This window comes from Lissotriton vulgaris, chromosome 1_1 (genome assembly GCF_964263255.1).
Source record: "Lissotriton vulgaris chromosome 1_1, aLisVul1.2, whole genome shotgun sequence".
NCBI lineage: Eukaryota > Metazoa > Chordata > Amphibia > Caudata > Salamandridae > Lissotriton > Lissotriton vulgaris.
This window is the reverse complement of record NC_141685.1, coordinates 1,036,380,408-1,036,400,792: the sequence shown is the minus strand read 5'-3', so window position 1 is coordinate 1,036,400,792 and position 20,385 is coordinate 1,036,380,408. Positions and strand designations below refer to the sequence as shown.

Genomic DNA, 20,385 nt, shown 5'->3' with positions numbered 1-20,385 from the left:
CCACAAAATCAGCCCACGCTGGTCATACTTACAAAAATGATGCCGTTAAATACAAACATCATGGTCTTCAGAAAGGAGAAACAGCCCATCTTCTCTTATAGCCTGCAACAGAGGCGAAATTGTGAGCATTACAACCATGGCATATTTTATTTTATTCTTAACATCATAGCGGCGGGGAAAGAACAACGGTATACAAAAATGGAAAACTTGTAATAAAGGTCGTTTTATAAACCTGAAAAAAACAAATTGCTCTCAAATGAAATGGGCATTTCTGAAAATAGTAATTCATTATTAGTCTCCTAAAAGTCATTTTTTTAATCAAGCTTTCCAAAGTAGGGAGCAACATTGTCCGGCTAGCTTGCGGGATCTTCCTGGAGAATGCACAAAATTCAGAGAGAAAGGCTAAGAAATAAAATATTATCTAATGGCTTCCAATGGTAAAGACTTTGGGCATCATTTATGAGCCCTTGCGTCACTTTTACGCCACCGGTGCGTCACTTTTTGTGACGCACCAGCGGCGTAAAAAATGTGCCTTGTTGCACCATATTTACAAAGTGACGCATCTAGGTAGATGCGTCACTTTGTAAACCCATGCGCTACATTATACCCACGCCAGGTATAATGTATGCAAGGGGGCGTTCTGACGCAAGAAAGGGTCATAGAAGTGATGCAGTGAAATCTATAAGATTTCACTGCGCCACTTCTAGGACACAAATGCGTCAATTTCTTATACCTGCCGCACAGCAGGCGTAAGACTGACGCAGGCCCTATCACATGGGGCTAGCCCCATGTGAAACAATACTTTGCTGGAGTTGCGTCACTTTTGTGACACACTCCAGGAATGCGTCACTTTTGCGCCATACAGATACGTCAGAAATACTGACGTATCTGTAACTCCTTGCGCCATGATGCGTCATACTGTAAATATGACGCATCATTGGTGTCGCAAGGAGGGTGCAGTGAAAAGTGACGCATCACTGTTTTCACGCCGCGATGCATCACTTTTCAAAAATGAGGCCCTTTGAATGTCATCAGCTTTTAAATACATACATTTCCAAGTCCAGCCTTTTACCCTTGGGGGCAACATATTAAACGTCCAAACGTGATGGAGGATGAATAGTGCACTTTCTTGGGCCTTATTTATGAGGCCTTGCGTCACTTTTAGACTGCCGGTGCGTCACTTTTTGTGACGCACCAGCGGTGGAAAAAATTGTGCCATGTTGCGTCATATTTACAAAGTGACGCATCTAGGTAGATGTGTGTAAACCCCCGTGCCACATTATAACTGTGCCAGGTATAATGTATGCAGGGGGGCGTTCCGACGCAAGAAAGGGTCGTAGAAGTGAAGCAGTGAAATCTATGAGATTTCACTGCGCCACTTCTAGGACACAAATGCGTCAATATCTTACGCCTGCCTCATGGCGGGCGTAAGACTGACTCAGGCACATTTAACATGGGACTTGACCATGTGTAATGACCTATTGCTGGAGTTGCGTCACTTTTGTGACACACTCCAGCAATGCGTTATTTTTGCGCCTACAGATAAGTCCGAAATACGGAGGTATCTGTAACTCCTTGCGCCATGATGCATCATACTGTAAATATGACGCATCATTGGAGTCCCAAGGAAGGGGCAATGAAAAGTGAAGCATCGATGTTTTCTCGCAGCGATGCGTCACTTTTCATAAACGAGGCCCTCTCCTATTTATTTCCACGTATTAATTCGACATCACTAGGTATTTTTTGTGACAGCAAAACTATGCCCATCATTAAGTTTCAAATGTGCTTTGTTGGAATGATAATATGTTCTACCGTTTTTTAAGTCTCGTAGAGAGACCTTTTGCCGTCCATCCACAAAGCTGACTTTTTACGATCCGGATTTTGACGAGTGCATGTGCTCTCGTGCACGAGCTTGCCCGAGCCTTCTGCCTGCCTCCTGCCTTGAAGGCAATCTGCTTCTCCGCCTCCCTGGCAGCCAAACGCTCTTCAAAGGGTTTGCTCCACGCCCCCCGCCTGCACCACTCTCCATACTTCTCCTCCCACCTCCCACGGCCGTCCTTTCTGCCCGCCTCGCACACCACATCAAAGAGTCCAGATCACAGCCTGTCCAGCCTGTGCTTTCTCTCCCTACCCTTAACCCTTCACCCTGCCCCCACCACCTCTCGATATCCCTCTCTTCAGGCGGCAGCGGCCTTCTCCTCTTCCCTCCTGCTTGTAAATATTTATTTCCTGCTTGCTCTTTGTTGTGGTTTACCTTTGGCTCCAATCCACCCCCCCTCCCAACCTCCCGCCTGTCGAGTATTTCGGACCTTTTTTAATATTATGTGCGAGGGCTGCTTTCTATCCGGGCCACGTTCATAAGGTTCGCTTATTTAAATTCTGTTCTGCTGACATGCATAATATAAAAGAAACTAAACGTCCTGAACATACAATCCTACCCGCCCATCCCCCTTGTGCTGTTGTCCTCTACAGCAGCTTCAGAAGGCCGGCGCTCTTAGTGCTCGTCATTAAACTTACAAGGGCGCCGCGCTTCATTTTTCAGCACAGCGCCTGCTTTTATCAAATGCAGGGGGCCCCATCTCCCCTATCGTTGTCCATGTGGATTGTAGTAAGTAATAACATGTATTCGGTTTGCTGCAGTCACCAACTTATTAAAAGTAACATGTGGCCTTCTAAATAACCGTATCACATATGGGTGACTTCCAATTTGATGCATGTTAATTTATGGAATGGTATTTGGCAGCGCTGTGAACACAATAAAATATGTCCCTGCAGGCGCCGTCCCACCAGTCACCTGTACATTGGATTCTTGCAGACAACGAAGGTTCGGCTGTTTCTTTCCTCTCTGGTATAAACTTCACGAGACCATAGAAAGCACGGGCGGGACATCTGCCAAGCTGCAATGGACGTCCCGTCCGCTCTATTATAGCGCACAGAGGGCCATTTGCTGCGGCTTGGCACATGTCCCGCTTCCATCAAACTCTGAATCGGGCTGCGAGGCTCTAGTGCTGCGAGGACCAAGTCTGAGCACACTGGTCAACTCTTGCTGTGTGCGAGGATGGATCCATCGTGTCTTAGGGTTTAAAGAACATGGGATGACTTTTGGAGAGAAGCAGAGTGGAGGTCATGTGCGATAAAGTGCCTGGCAGCAGCAGAGAGCGCTGTTCTGACATCAGTGACAGTCCTGCCTTCGTAGCACCCTCACGCAGGCCCCGTGGTATGGACAGCGCCTTGCAGTAATGGCAGATGCACTCTCGGCGCTGCACAAAGCGTCACTACCTCAGTGTGCATTGGAAGCCGCAACACACACTAGACCGCGCCTAGAGGCAGTAATCAAGTGCAGTGTGCCCTGCCAGCTTACAAACACACTGCCGCCATCAAGGAGAGTCACCAGGCACTGAGCTGCTGCTCGCTTGGAGGCACCTAGGCGTGTGCACACAGTGTCACTCAGTCACGCTCTTCCTCTCATCCCATTCTTTGCCCAGTTGTCTTCTCTTCTTCTCCATTTCAACCTCTTCTTTTACCCTTAATCCTTCACCTTGCCTCCACCACCTCTCGATATCCCTCTCTTCAGGCTGCAGCGGCCTTCTCCTCCTCCCTCCTGCTTGTAAATATTTATTTCCTGCTTGCTCTTTGTTGTGGTTTACCTTTGGCTCCAATCCACCCCCCCTCCCAACCTCCCGCCTGTCGAGTATTTCGGACCTTTTTTTAATATCATGTGCGAGGGCTGCTTTCTATCCGGGCCACATTCATAAGGTTCCCTTATTTAAATTCTGTTCTGCTGACATGCATAATATAATATAATAGAAAGTAAACGTCCTGAACATACAATCCAACCCCGCCCATCCCCCTTGTGCTGTTGTCCTCTACAGCAGCTTCAGAAGGCCGGCGCTTTTAGTGCTCGTCATTAAACTTACAAGGGCGCCGCGCTTCAGTTTTCATTTAACAACAAGGGGTGGTGATGGACAGAGTTTTTGAATTAAGCAGAATACTCTCACCCAGTCAAGAGATCAGGGCTAGATCCAACACCGTTTTTTAGCTCACTGCACCATCCCAGCTCAGAACCTGGCTATATGCAAATTAGTCTGTTCCTGTCCCAGTGCATGATGGGAACATGGCAAACCAAACTACCAAGCCAATTCTTACACTGGGAAGGAAACAAGCTTCCGGGGACCGGTTTCTGGCATTTCAGCCGTCGTCGGCCTGGCTTGCTTGAATCCCGATGGTGCAATGAGCAAGGGACTCACGTCTCAGTATACCCTTCCACGCTTAGGGTGGACAAAATATTTAACAACAAGGGATGGTGATGGACAGAGTTTCTGAATTAAGCAGAATACTCTCACCCAGTCAAGAGATCAGGGCTAGATCCAACACCGTTTTTTAGCTCACTGCACCATCCCAGCTCAGAACCTGGCTATATGCAAATTAGTCTGTTCCTGTCCCAGTGCATGATGGGAACAGGGCAAACCAAACTACCAAGCCAATTCTTACACTGGCAAGGAAACAAGCTTCCGGGGACCGGTTTCTGGCAATTCAGCCGTCGTCGGCCCGGCTTGCTTGAATCCTGATGGTGCAATGAGCAAGGGACTCACGTCTGAGTATACCCTTCCACGCTTAGGGTGGACAAAATATTTAACAACAAGGGGTGGTGATGGACAGAGTTTCTGAATTAAGCAGAATACTCTCACCCAGTCAAGAGATCAGGGTTAGATCTAACAACGTTTTTTTAGCTCACTGCACCATCCCAGCTCAGAACCTGGCTATATGCAAATTAGTCTGTTCCTGTCCCAGTGCATGATGGGAACAGGGCAAACCAAACTACCAAGCCAATTCTTACACTGGGAAGGAAACAAGCTTCCGGGGACCGGTTTCTGGCATTTCAGCCGTCGTCGGCCCGGCTTGCTTGAATCATTTTATCAAATGCGGGGGGGCCCCATCTCCCCTATCGTTGTCCATGTGGCTTGTAGTAAGTAATAACATGTATTCGGTTTGCTGCAGTCACCAACCTATTAAAAGTAACATGTGGCCTTCTAAATAACCGTATCACATATGGGTGACTTCCAATTTGATGCATGTTAATTACTGGGATGGTATTTGGAGGCGCTGTGAACACAATAAAACATGTCCCTGCAGGCGCCGTCCCACCAGTCACCTGTACATTGGATTCTTGCAGACAACGAAGGTTCGGCTGTTTCTTTCCTCTCTGGTATAAACTTCACGAGACCATAGAAAGCACGGGCGGGACATCTGCCAAGCTGCGACGGACGTCCCGTCCGCTCTATTATAGCGCACAGAGGGCCATTCACTGCGGCTTGGCACATGTCCCGCTTCCATCAAACTCTGAATCGGGCTGCGAGGCTCTAGTGCTGCGAGGACCAAGTCTGAGCACACTGGTCAACTCTTGCTGTATGCGAGGATGGATCCATCGTGTTTCAGGGTTTAAAGAACATGGGATGACTTTTGGAGAGAAGCAGAGTGGAGGTCATGTGCGATAAAGTGCCTGGCAGCAGCAGAGAGCGCTGTGCTGACATCAGTGACAGTCCTGCCTTCGTAGCACCCTCACGCAGGCCCCGTGGTATGGACAGCGCCTTGCAGTAATGGCAGATGCACTCTCGGCGCTGCACAAAGCGTCACTACCTCAGTGTGCATTGGAAGCCGCAACACACACTAGACCGCGCCTAGAGGCAGTAATCAAGTGCAGTGTACCATGCCAGCTTACAAACACACTGCCACCATCAAGGAGAGTCACCAGGCACTGCGCTGCTGCTCGCTTCGAGGCACCTAGGCGTGTGCACACAGTGTCACTCAGTCACGCTCTTCCTCTCATCCCATTCTTTGCCCAGTTGTCTTCTCTTCTTCTCCATTTCAACCTCTTCTTTCTCTATGCCTCCTGTCTTGTGTGCTCCTCCCGGGTTTGTGTGGTTTCTCGTTTGTTTTTTTCCTCTCTCTCCACAGTGCTTGTATCCGTGTTCCACCTTTCTGCTCCTTCAGTGTTCTCCCTTTTCTGTTCTACTTTCCCCTCACCCCACCCTCTCTTTGCCCCCTTACCACACCTAACCTTCTCTTCGCGGTCTCTCCACATCTTCCTTTTACATACTTTTCCTTTCTCCCCTGTCCCCGAGCTGAAGACAGTAAAGGGGGGTTGTAAATCCAGTATTTGTAAAGCACGAACAGTTACCCGGAGGCATCCCGGCGTTGGGGGCCGTCAGGAATATTACGCAATTTATTGCCCAGAGTCCCATGGTGCTGGGCTGACTTGTTTCCGTTTCCCACCCGCTCCTACATTACGACCGCTCTACCTCACACCAGCTTTTTTATTTATTTATTTTAATTGGAGCTTTTGTGCTAAAAAATATTTATTTTTCTATTTGCCGTCTTCCAAACTGAATTGGGAAAAAAAAAGAAAATTGGAGCAAAACGCACCTATGTAATGTCAGCGAAGTGCGCATACATTCTGATGCATGCGTTTGACAGTGGAATAACTGCACAGCCATTGTGTGGGCATTTTGTTATACATTTTTATTTTGATGATTGTGGCAGCATCTCAATGCTTTGCAGCCCCACCAAAGGCAATTGGCAAAGCTAATACGTTCCACCGACCTGACCTATTTGCTCTACCAATGCTTTTTTCCAGTTAACCCTTCTAGGGATTTTTGTAAGACGGATGCACAGACTCAGTCCAATTGTAGTGATCGGCTAGAAAATGTCTTAAAGACATTGTTTCTAGAAGTGTATATGTTCTTAATCTATTTATGTCACGGATTACGTTCTATGCCCTCACACCCCCTTATCCCCCTCACCTTCTCACACACCCTCACCCCTCTCACCCTCTCACACACCCTCAAACCCCCTCACCCTCACCCTCACACCCATTCACCCTCACACCCTCACCCCCCTCACCCTCACACCCCCTCACCCTCACACCCCCTCACCCTCATACCCCCTCACACCCCCTCACCCTCACACTCCCTCACCCACCCTCACACCCCCTCACCCCCCCTCACCCTCACACCCCCTCACCCACCCTCACACCCCTCACCTTCACAACACTCTCACCCTCACACATCCTCTCACCCTCACACCCCCACACCCTCACATACCCTCACCCACCCTCACCCCCTCACCCTCACACACCCTCGCGCACCCTCACTCAACCTCACACCCTCACCCTCACACCCCCTCTCACACCCTCACACACCCTTACCCTCACACCCTCACCCCCTCACCCTCACAACCCCTCACCCGCACATACCCTCACCCACCCTCACACCCTCACCCTCACACCCCCTCACCCTCCCACCCCTCTCACCCTCCCAACCCTCTCACCCACCATCACACCCTCGCCTTCACCCTCACACCCCCGCCCTCACCCTCACACCCCTGCCCTCACCCTCACACACCCTCACACACCCTCACACACCCTCACTCACCCTCACTCACCCTCACTCACCCTCACACCCCCTCACTCACCCTCACTCACCCACTCACCCTCACTACCCTCATACACCCTCACCAGCATAGCATAACAAAACATAGCATAGCATAACAAAAAAAGCATAGGATACATACCCCCTCACACCCTCACCATCACTCACCCTCACTCATCCACCCTCACTCACTCACCCACCCTCACTCACTCACTCACCCTCACTCACTCACCCTCACTCACCCTCACCAGCATAGCATAACAAAACATAGCATAACAAAACAAAGCATAGGATAGGAAAACAAAGCATAGCATAGCATAACAAAACAAAACCTAGCATAGAAAAACACAACAAAGCTTAGCATAACAAAACACAACAAAACATACCATAGCATAACAAAACATAGCATAGTATAACAAAGAATAACATAACAAAACATAGCATAACAAAACATAGCAAAACACAACAAACCATAGCATAACAAACCATAGCATAACAAACCATAGCATAACAAAACATAGCATAACAAAACATAGCAAAAGACAACAAACCATTGCATAACAAAACACACCAAAACATAGCATACATAACAAAACATAGCATAGCAAAACATAGCATAGCATAACAAAACACAACATAGCATAGCATAACAAAACCAAGTTTAGCATAGCATAACAAAACATAGCATAACAAAGCATAGCGTAACAAAACATAGCATAAAAAACAAAGCATAGCATAGTAAAACATAACAAAACCTAGCATAGCATAACAAAACATAGCATAGCATAACAAAGCATAGCATAGCAAAACATAGCATAGCATAACAAAACAAAGCATAGCATAACAAAACAAAGCATAGCATAACAAAACAAAGCATAGGATAGCAAAACTAAACATAGCATAGCATAACAAAACATAGCATAACAGAACAAAACATAGCATAACATAACACAACATAGCATAGCAAAACACAACAACACATAGCATAACAAAACACAACAAAACAGCATAGCTTAACAAAACACAACAAAACATAGCATGGCTTAACAAAACATAACAAAACATATAATAGCATAGCAAAACACAGCATAGCATACCAAACAAAGCAAAACATAGCATAGCATAGCATAACAAAACATAGCATAGCAAAACAAAGCATAGCATAATAAAACGCAACAAAACATACCATAGCATAACAAAGCATGGCAGAGCAAAACATAGCATAGCATAACAAAACATAGCACAGCAAAACAAAGCATAGCCTAGCAAAACACAACAAAACATAGCATAACAAAACACAACAAAACATAGCATAGCATAACAAAACAAAGCATAGGATAGCAAAACTAAACATAGCATAGCATATCAAAACAAAGCATAGGATAGGATAGCAAAACATAGCATAACAAAACACAACAACACATAGCATAACAAAACACAACAAAACAGCATAGCTTAACAAAACACAACAAAACATAGCATGGCTTAACAAAACATAACAAAACATATAATAGCATAGCAAAACACGACATAGCACACCAACACAACAAAACATAGCATACCATTGCATAACAAAACATAGTATAGCAAAACAAAGCATAGCATAATAAAACACAACAAAACATAGCATAGCATAACAAAACATAACACAGCATAGCATAACATAGCATAGCAAAACATAGCATAGCAGAGCAAAACATAGCATAGCATAACATAGCATAGCAAAACATAGCATAGCATAGCATAGCAAAACATAGCATAGCATACCAAAACAGCATAGCATAACAAATCAAAGCATAGGACAGCATAGCATAACAAAACAAAACATAGGATAGCAAAACAAAACATAGCACAGCATACAGCATCACTCAGCACCACCACAGCATCACTCAGTGGCACCACAACATCACTGAGCTCTACCACTGCATCAATCTGTGCAACCGTTCAACAACTGGTTCAAATATGTTATCTCAATGTTTCAAGCTTTATTACAAATGTAACAAAAAGATGTTAATATTTCACTTCTGTTCTTGGATTTTCGTCACAATAAAATACACTGAACATAATCTTCACAAATGTTATTTACAAAAGTTTAAGCTATTGCCATTATAAAGTACAATGGGGCATATTACCAAGCAATAGCGATAATTATCGCTATTGCTTGGTTAGAGATAAAAATTTACCGCTGAGCTGCGGCGATTTTTACCGCAAATAAACCTTGGTATTACCAAGGTTTATCGCAAATGCGATAAAAATCGCCGCAATGCATGAATATCGCTGAAAATTCAGCGATATTCATGCATTACCGAGCTAATGCTCTTAGCCATGTTATCCACCTCCCATTGGATAACATGGCTAAGAACTGCTCAGGGCAGGTGTTAGCTTTTGGAGATATTTGCGCTTAGCGCGAATATCTCCAAAAGTTGGTAATAGGAGATAGCGATGTTAGCGACTGTTTTCAGTCTCTAACATCTTGGCACGCCCACTTTGCATGTCATTAGTGATAAATATCACTGACATGCAAAGTGGGGCCCAAGATGGTCGCTATCTCCTACTAGCTGTCGCTAACTGGTGTTAGCGACAGCTAGGTAATAGGGAGATCATTTTATCTCCGCTTTCTTGGCTTTTAAAGCCAAAAAAGCGGAGATAAACCCCATTGATAATATGCCCCAATAACTTTTATTTAAGTATTAATTATTTAAAACAATTAAAAACCATTGTTATTTGTAATATCAATACATGTAAGTCACGTAAATACAACACATATTGCATTACAAATGCTATAGATGTCACATTTGCGAAAGTTATAACTATTGGCATTGTAAATGACAAAGCTATTAATTTTGCTATTTTCAAAAACAAAACATAAATAAAAAATGTGTCATTTACAAAAACCAATAGCTCAAACTTTCCTAATACGAGACCTATTGCATTGCAAATGCTTGTTATTAGATACATTTAAACAAAAATATATGGGGACTTGAGAAAGAACAGATAAATAGATACAAAATAATCTAAGAGTTCAAATGTGAATGGAATGCAGTTCCATATTTGCTCATGAGTTCCTAGATTACATCTAAAATGTGCAGATTTAATGTTAGCCACAGAGTGTTAAGTAACAGCAGGATGCTGAGTTTTTTTTAAGTTGATTAATTCACAGTTTTGTGTATATGCTTCTCCCCCATCTATTTCCATGGACAACCGCTAGCTGGGTTACTTTTCACACATGCTAAGTATGCTTTTACGTTGTTTACTATTTCAGCTGCTTATTTTTCAAAGGTGAGACTGCCGATTATGTAATTGCCTGTTTCATGCACGCTTAATTGCACTGCAGTTGCAGGCATGTTTTCATTGACATGCCAGCTGTGCTGCATATTGCTGCTCGTCTCTGCAAAGTAAGCAGTAACTGCACACAATTTGTTTTTTTCAGGTCTGGCCTAGAAACAGATTTTTGACAGTCTCATGCAAACACAACAAATCATAACTAAACAAGCAGTTGCAACACCTATAGGTCTGTGTTGGCTGACAACTTTTTGGGTTTTCTTTTTTTTTAAATTAGTTTTTTCATCGTTTTTGTATAAGTTTATTACAAAATGAGTTTTGGTTCGCCAAACAATCTAATCTGCTTTGGTTTCAGCAAAAAGTACAAATTGAGGCAACAGTCCCTTTCACTAAATGTTACTACTTTTTCTATGTAAATGCATGTTACGCAAGAGCACTCATAGTGAAGTTGGCCAAATGTTGAAGTGAGCTGACCCGGTGCCTTATGCTGTATGCCCGAGGTTGTCAAACTTTTTGATGCCTAGACCCCCTTGTCAAACTTTTTTAGGCATAAGGACCCCCTTCGGACAAAAATCTCTAGAACCTGGTATTCATCATCATCGACAACTATCCACAACGGTTGTATGACATCAACCCGCATGCATTTACCCCGCATGCTTTTACCCCGCATGCTTATACCACGCAGTCTTTACTCTGCAAAAATTTTTGCAACGCAGTCCCATTACAACACAATTTCTATTCTAACTCAAGGGGGCCGTTACTTTGGGGAATGCGTTGTAACAGTTTGAGGTGTAAAGCCCTGCATTATAAACGGTTTTGCGACGTAAAAACTGCAGGGTAAAAGCATGAGGGGTAAAAAATGTGGGGTAAAGGATGTTTCCCATCCACAACCATAAATGTCCCCAATTTCCATAGCAAAAATTGTTTACGGTGGGGAAATAATATTAAACAGTCTTTGGCAAACCAAAGGTCAGTGAGCGTGGGGGCGTGGTCAAAGTTGTAGCTAAAAACAAAGGGCCTCATTTATGAGGAATTGGCGTAGGGCAGTGCCACAAGTCTTCTTGCTGCGCTGCCCTATGCCAATGTGAAATAGCAGGAATGCACCGTATTTATGAAATGCGATGTATTCCTATACTTTTCCCTTGCATTGGCGCACAAATTGCTGCCGAGCACCAACATAGGCAGGATTGTTTTTGTATAGGAAGGGGCACCTTCCTCCACAAAAACAATCCAGATCGGCGTTTTCCTCTTTCTATGTGAGCTGAAGAATGATGCACACATGAAAAGAGGAAAAAAAGAGGAGAAATGTAAACGTTTCTCCTCGCTCCTCTTCCACTGGGGAGGCGTCCGTTTTTTGGAGCTGCCCCAGGTTTACGTGATTTTGTAAATATGGGGCAGGATCAAAATCCATGGGTGTTGCGTGGGCACCCCACTCAAATCCCATGGAACACACAAAGCCCTTGGAACACCTCCTTGATGCAGAGTAAGGCAACGCAGTGAATTGCGCTGCTATGTCTTATTTCATACCTATGAGGCCATGCAAAGCCATGCAGGGTGACTTTAAACGAATGTATGTCATTACAACGCATGCTTTTACTCCACATGCCATTACGACGCAATAGTTTAATTTACTATTCCAACTCCGATCCCCGTGGATAGTAGGGAAGGTGTTAGATAGTAATTAAACTATTCCCTATCCTAGAGCGCCCTCCAGCGCAAGTCGTTGTAATGACTTGCGTTGTAATAGTTGCGTCGTAATGGTAGTGCGGAGTAAAAGTTGCGTTGTAAAGGATGTTTCCCCTTTGAACTGCCTCATAGGTATGGTTAAACCGCTTGCGCCACTGGAGTGTCAAAAAAGTGATGCTCTGGTGATGCAAGCCTCTCATAAATAAGCCCCAAAATATTCTGTACGTTTTGTAGGTCTTACACCATCAGGTATCTACATAAAATAATGAGCAGTGTAAATGACAAAAAAAAATGTAAGTTGTTACTCTGTGATAAATGCACTGTAGTACATTATGAAACCTCTATTAGTTAATACACTGCAGAGGTCTGTGTGTAACTAGAGAGCCACAGAATTAAATCTTGATTGGTGCAGTGGAGAATAGTGATGTGTATTTTTAGTGCTATGAGGTCACAGCCTGTGGCAGAAAGCACTGTGAATATGTAAGTCAATATTTATACTTGCATTAAACATAGTGTGAGATAGAATGCTACAAAACGTGCAAATAGTTTTACGATAAAATGGTGCTTTCAAAATGTAGATTTTAGTAATATCAGAAGGTATGTAATGCAATTTTTTTTTACATGACTGTCCCTTCAACATAGGGGTACTAAGGGCTGTGTAAATGCAGTTAAAATTAAAAGCAAGCACGTCCCAGCCCAGTTGTTTACTCTTTACACTTCCAGTCCAAAAAGCAAATCTTTCTCATCACAAAGCTTGGAGTGATTTGATCAATTAAACCACTCTGAAGCATCCGTTACACTTGCAGATTAACTGATAAGGCACATTTGTATTTCATTCAGGAAAGCAGCTGATTACGATCTAAATGAGCCATCCCAGGATGTCTGGGAGCCATCCGACGCATCTGAAGGGTTAAAAAAGAAATACACTTCAGTAATAATGATAAGGCAATACTTTAGCCAGTGATTTTTTTCTTTCTTTCTATTATCTTTTTAAAGCATTTTAGTTGTCTTGTGTTTAAACTATGTCTTCTGGTTACAGTAATTCAAAGCCAATGGTACCTTTTCTTTGTGCCAATGAGAATTATATTTTCTTGTGATGTGCATTAGAACTACAATGAGTTCCTATGCCTGTTTTAATTACGTTTTGCCTGCTGGGAAGTACTTATACTGATCTATTATAATAATATTCATTGGTTATTAATGTAATATTTAATATTAAAAACATATACCCACAATGTTTAGACAGTAGAATGTTTCCATTATATCTTCTTGTTTTTATTTTTGTAGCACATGGTTGCGATTAACATAAAAATTGTATGTTTGCACCAATTGCCAGCATTTTTTTAAAAGAAGAGGTGATTTTCAGTGAAATAAATCCAAATGCTACTTGGTGAATTACGCTTTCCCAAATCATATTATATGTCCCGGGGAAAAACAAGGACCATTCGACTGCTAAAAACATAAAGTAAAACCATTAAAGACAAATAACAAACAACCAATTCCAGGATACTGATGGGATAACTGGACTTTCCTCCACAACAGTGAGTAGAAGTACAAAGGTCCACATGCCAACACCTGGACATCTGGATTTCACTTGGGTAACTAGCCTACTCTGAACTGCCTGGTAGTACCTTTGAAATGCTCACCGCGGTCCCTGCAAGACTCAATACAGAATTCAATCGCTTTTTCTGAAGGGACCATCAGTCGATTTTTTGAGGGTGGTTGATGTTCAGCCCATTTTTATCAGCCCTCAACTCGGACCTTTGTGTTCTTTTGAGTCAACAAGGGGGCCCTGATGGGAAAATACTCCCAGTTTAAAAATCCCTACTACGAGGTCGACACAGGAGCGGAACATGGGCCCTTGCATCCCCTGCGGTGCAAGAAATTCCCCACCTTACTGGGAAGCTCCATTCAGCCCTAGAGACATGTGAATATCTGTGATATGGGGAAGTTCTAGGGCCCCCTGGCCAGCAGCGGTGCCTAATCATTATGTATTACACCACTGGATGTGGCCCCTCCATTATCAGGAGGTGGTATTTGTTTGAGCAGAATTTTCTGAAGAAGGCCTCAGCAGTCAACTAGAAACTAATTAATATAGTGCTTGGGGGAAGTGCATACTCCTAGAGGGCTGGGGTAGGCTTCTGGGGACTGGGGTAGTTTGCTGCAGACCTTGGAATATGCCGGGCAGGATTATTGTGGTCGGGTGCGGGTTCTTTTGTTGAGTTCCTGTTCAAATGCCTTTTGTAGGAAGTCCCGCCTCCTTGACACTGACAGAAGAGCAGCTATTGGAGATTTTTAAATATTAAGTAAATCTGTCCAGGTCAAAATAAAAGCTCACTGGGCACGCTATCTATAGTACAAAAATCAGGACCTCAACTTTATCTACATGCTCAGGGCACAAGTTCTAAAAAACAGAAGAGGGGGAACTAACCAAGTTAAGCAGCATACCCGTGACATCATGGCGTGTGACATCATGGAGCTACCTAACAGGAAGTGACATCAGATCTTAAGACCTCGTACATATGTTTAGCAGGGCTATTATAGGCACATTTGAGCACATTACAATGCTTTACAAATTAGATTTTGTTTCAGGATAGTGCCAAAAACAGTGATGCAACCCCAATGCAAAATCTGGACCTCAACTAATATATTTATTTTTTAAAACCCTGCAATAAAGAAATTGGCAACAAGTAGAACCTTGGCAGTAAATCTGTTCTGCTTAAATGGACGCAAAGTCTGCATTTTAAAATATCTTATGGGGTTAAGTCACCTATTGCAAATATCTTTGTGTGCCATCTAAATTTCAGGGACTTAAAATGGTAAGATAACTCTAGAGGTTTACATATTTGCTGGGGAGATCTGTGTTGAATCTAGCCCTGGTTTTGAATCAAAGTAAAATAGTGGGTTAATATGCCTCCTGCAAAGCCCATTGTGTAGTACCAGATGACAGATTTTTAGGTCGAACCAGGGCAGCGCATGCACTTCTCTGCGAGGCCTGCTGTATTCAGTCTATGACGTATGAAGGGATCAGGCCCTTTTTAACCAGCTAGATTGGGCATCTTACAATGGTACAAAAAAAGAATCTAGCTGTATTATTTCAAACACAAATTTCTTTATAAACAAGGACCAGTTAATTAATTGGCTTGGCCCTTGTGTTTATTCACAATTCTTTTCAACATTATTTATACACCTGGAACAACAATAAACAATAAACAGAGGTAACCAATAACTGTTATTCCTTGCACTGTGAACCTCTTAATAATGTCTCTTGGGGGTTGCAAAATAATTACGTTTACGTGGGATGATTATTCTGTATAAAAGCCCCCTAGACTGTGATCTTCTTGTGAGGCACTCCCTACGAATTTTAATCAATCCACCTTTCTCGCCTGCGCCTTGTTGCTCGAACCGAAAGACGGCAAGGTGCAGGTGCTGCTGAAAGTGTCTTGGTGTCTGAAAATTACACCGGGACAGTATCGCATATTTTTTTTGTGCCCAACTTCTTGGAAGGGTAGATGGCGTACATCCAGGCAGGGCAGGACTGGGAACCAAAACCGGCCCTGTCAAAGTGCTCGGCCGCCCCCCCCCCTCCCGGGGTCCCGGGGTGCGGCTGAGCTCGTTGTCAGGGCCGGTTTTCACCTGATTTTGTTACAGGGTCGATTTTGCAGCTGTGTTGCAATTGCGGCCCTGTAACAAAAACATCCCCCAGGGGCCCCAAACCGGTCCCCACCCATGCGGCGCACCGGGGGTTTGCCCGGTGCCCGCAACGGCCAGTCCAGGCCTGCATCCAGGGACATCTTAAGGAGTTTGGGGCCTGGGGCTGATTGGATTTTGGGGGCCCCTGTTTGGAAAGGTTTTGAATTTATGATCCAGTTTCAGCTCCTTTATGTTCTCTTTGTCCACATCCCTGAAAGTGCACAGGCGCACTTGTCCATATTCTAAAGTTGCTAAATCTAATATTCACGGATAGCGATGTGTGTTTTCAATATTGTAACACAGCAGCAGCTCCCTAATATTACTACAAATAATCTCTATGAAACTGTCCCATTTTTCATACAAGAGGTCCTGTTTTGATCTAAAATAAACTTTATTTATGGATGTTGCATGAAAAATAAACACAACATTTCTCGTCTAAATGTCTGTAATAAACTTTCAAATATCATTCATATAAAAAATAAACAGTATTTTAAATAATCTGTTGAAGAATTATTCAAGGTCATGTATGTAGTCTTGTAAAGCGCACTGCTGCCCTGAGGCGTCGTGGCGCTGTAGACCGCTGGGGAACCCGTCCTGGCTATCCCTGTGAGATGGTCCCTACTGGGTATCTCCAAGGTGAAACCAGGCATCCCCGGCGAATGTGGGGGGCCGTTGTAGAGATGAGGCAAGCTAATGCCCAGAGTTGCCGAGTGTGATCCCTGGTTAGAGTAGGCACCGAGGCAAGAATTATAGAGTCCGCTGACCCTGGTCCACGACTCTGCCGCGTCGGGAATTGAACCCTGGTCCCGGGCCGTTCTCTGCTTCCAGGTCTGCCGCCTCTAACCAGTGAGCCACACCACTCCACTCATCAGAACAAGACTGCAGAACAGAGCTGGCTCTATCAGGGGGGCCCTGAAAGGCTGCGGCCCTGAGCCAGAGGCCCCTTTGCCCATGCCTTAAAACGTCTCTGCGTCCATTCTGTGAAAAGAGTGGGTAGACGCTGTCTACCCGCATGACCCTCGACTTGAGCCCTGTAACATGCTTCTGATTCAATAAAAGTGGTTCTGTTATTACTCGCTTGTCCAATCAATCAATACGTTTTTATTTGATTCAGACCTCTGCTGAGGTCAACACATACAAAATACATAAATATATAAAACAATTATATTTGTACACCTTAAAACAGCTTTTAAAAATCTCTTTAAAAACTTGAACAGATTATAACTGACAAATTCATTTGGGGGAGACTTGCATGTGATATTGTGAGCAGTCTAGTAGTCAGGATGGGAGGAGTTACAGGGTGGAGGAAGAGGAGGGGCCACGAAAGGAAAGGGCAGTTAGAGTAGGGACCAGGGCGCCAAAGGAAGCAAAGAATAAAGCTCCTTATGAGATAATTTGTCTGTCATTATTGATATTGAGACATGACAACTGGCGACAAGGATGGGATGGTGTAGCCAACCACCCACAGAACCCTAGAAGAAGCGTCTGGTCCCTGGGCATCACGAGGAGAAAGATGTCCGTGAGGCACGTGTGCCCCAACGAAGCCGCCGCCTGCAGCTCGAGGCTAGCGGTAATTACCTTCTCCGCGATTCGCTGATCGCGTGGAGCTCCGCTGAAGCAGTGTGGCCGAGTGCTGCATGCAATTTAAACTGAGCGCTAGTTTCGCGCCAAAGAAAAACCGGAGTGCATCCCCTGTGCACAACGAGATGTGTGGTATCAAAGAGGAAGTCGGGAGCCCACTCCGATCCTGCCGTGACGCTCTAAAGAGTGGAGAGCGTGTGAGGAAGCGCGGAAAGAAAACGCCGATACCACTGAAATCGGGGCTCAACCCCGATGCGTGAGAAACGGCACGCTCGCAACGGAGCAAGTCGAGAGCATACCCCTGAGCCTACCTGAATGGTTGTGGTGGCCAAGGAGCGTGGGAAGTGCAAAGAAAACCCTGCTGCCCGTGGAAGTAGCAGTCGGTGAGTGCTGGATGGAACCGAGTGAATTGGAAGAATGAATGCAGTTAAACCTCGTGGGAAATGAGAGTTTCTGTTTGGCGGCCATCTTGAAGTCAGGACTTTCTGAAGGACATCCCTGTCAAATGCATGGGCGGCCATTTTAAAGTCAGGCATCCCAAGACTGAATCTAAAACAAGCACTGATATCTGCAAAACAAGCATTGATAACTGCGAAGAAAAAAGAAACAAGCATTGACAGTTGCAAAACAAGCATTGGTGAGTGAAAAAACAAACATTGATAACTGCAAAACAAGCATTAATAATCACGAAACAAGCATTGGTCACTGCAAGAGCAAGTGTTAGTCAGTGCACAGACGTGACACTACCGCATCAGTCCAGCCATGTCAAACTCGCCAAATCGGAACAGAGGCGGTGCAGCGGTTGCCGCTCCTGTCGTGCCTATCGTCTCACATCTGCGCCCCCCGGAATCACTGACCCTGGTGGCTGGCGGAAGCATGGGCCCTAGATGGCAGGAGTGGTTGGAGGATTTTGAGGACTATCTGGAAGGGTCCAAAGTCACCGGAGACAGAGACAAGCTAATTGCACTGCGAAATCTGGTCAGCAAAGAGGTTGGCAAGATAATCAAAGAATTGCCGACGGATGACAAAGGAACCTATGACAAGGTGCGAGATGCTTTAAATGCTAGAAAATTTGTGCACAAGAGAAATGTGGACTACGAGAGATATGTATTCCATCAGGCCCGTCAAGACAAGGAAGAAATGATGAGCACATTCATATCCAGATTACGCCGATTGGCTCAATATTGCAATTTTGACGCATTCTCGACGGAGGATTCCATCCGCCTCAGAGTCATTGAGGGCTGCCACTCAGAGACACTCCGAAGGCGGCTGCTGAGAAAGAGTCCTGATCTCGACGAAATAGAGGAAATGACAAGAGTATACGACCAAGCGGAAGAACACGCCAAGAATATGGAGACGGGTCGTAGTGAGAAGAGAGAACATGCGTATTGGACAAGCAACAACGCTCAGAGAAGGTTAAATGAGCGACAGCGAAGATCCCGTCCCGCGTCCCGTCACCAACACAGAGGTCATCGGCGCTATGAGTCAGGAAAGAGAGATGTTAAATCAAGTTATGCTAGGAAGCTAGAGCACTCACGAAAATGCTATCAATGTGGGTATGACTTCCCGCATACAGATGTGTGTCCCGCGATGGGTCAACAGTGCTGGAAGTGTGGATGAAAAAATCATTTTGAGGTGATGTGTGGAGTATATAGCAAGGAGAGAAGGAGAGAGACAACAAAGTCATCTCGCACAGAGGACAAGCGACACCATGTGAAAGCTGTACAGGACCAAGCCATATAATCTTCGGGCTCTTCGAATTCCAGCAGGGAGTCTCGCAGATCCCAATGGACAAGAAGGTCGCTGAGGAGATCACCATCGAGGGAATCGAGGTCGACCTCGCAAGAATCTTCATATACGGACGAATACATCTGCATGGTGGCTGACCCGAATCAGCTAAAGAAACATCCACCACTAGACATCAAAGTGGGGACACATGCGACAAAATTTGTGTTAGACAGTGGTGCATCCCTGAACTACATGCCCGTGGCAGAATACAACAAAATGAGGCCACCACCCGTCCTGAGCCCAGCACATGTCAGGGTGTTTACTTGGATGGCAAAGAAACCACTTCCATGCCTGGGGAAGTTTGCAACTACACTCAAGCATGAGTTTACCTCAGTGTCGGCTTTCATCTACGTCATAGAAGGTCCGGAGGCTGATTGTCTCCTCAGTCTGCCTACAGCGGAACGCCTTAGACTGGTTGAAATCTTATATCGGGTCAGTGATGATCCAGACATTGCCCGTAAGTTCCCCAAGTTGTTCACCGGGCTCGGGAAAATGAACAAATGTTTGATTCGTTTGCACATCAATGATCAAGTACGCCCCGTTGCTCAACATCCAAGGCGGTGCCTTTTCACCTGCAACAGGCTGTAGAGAATGAAATTCAGGAACTTTTACAGGCTGACATCATTGAGAAAACGGATGGTCCCACACCATGGGTGTCACCAGTGGTCATAGTTCCGAAGAAGGGCACCCCTGAAAAGGTACGGTTGTGTGTGGACATGAGGCTCCCCAATACAGCCATAGAAAGAGAGCGGCACCGAGGACCCCAACTGAGTGATATGATTGATTTCAGCATTAAATGGTGCCAGGGTATTCTCTAAACTTGACCTAAACAAGGGATACCATCAGCTGGAATTGCACGAAAAATCAAGGTACATAACAACGTTTGCCACCCATCTGGGCTTGTTTAGATATAAGAGACTGAGTTTCG

At 44.8% G+C, this 20,385-nt stretch overlaps 1 protein-coding gene across 2 annotated transcripts in view; it reads right to left on the bottom strand.

The window, feature by feature from the left end:
• Positions 1 to 20,385, bottom strand: part of TSPAN16 (tetraspanin 16) — a 64,046-nt gene that overhangs the window by 32,448 nt on the left and 11,213 nt on the right. For both annotated transcript variants that reach the window (XM_086936442.1, XM_086936441.1), the window contains exon 2: positions 33 to 102. In XM_086936442.1, the coding sequence (XP_086792568.1) occupies positions 33 to 89 (57 nt within the window). In that variant the 5' untranslated portion in view covers positions 90 to 102. The remainder of the gene's footprint in view (positions 1 to 32; positions 103 to 20,385) is intronic.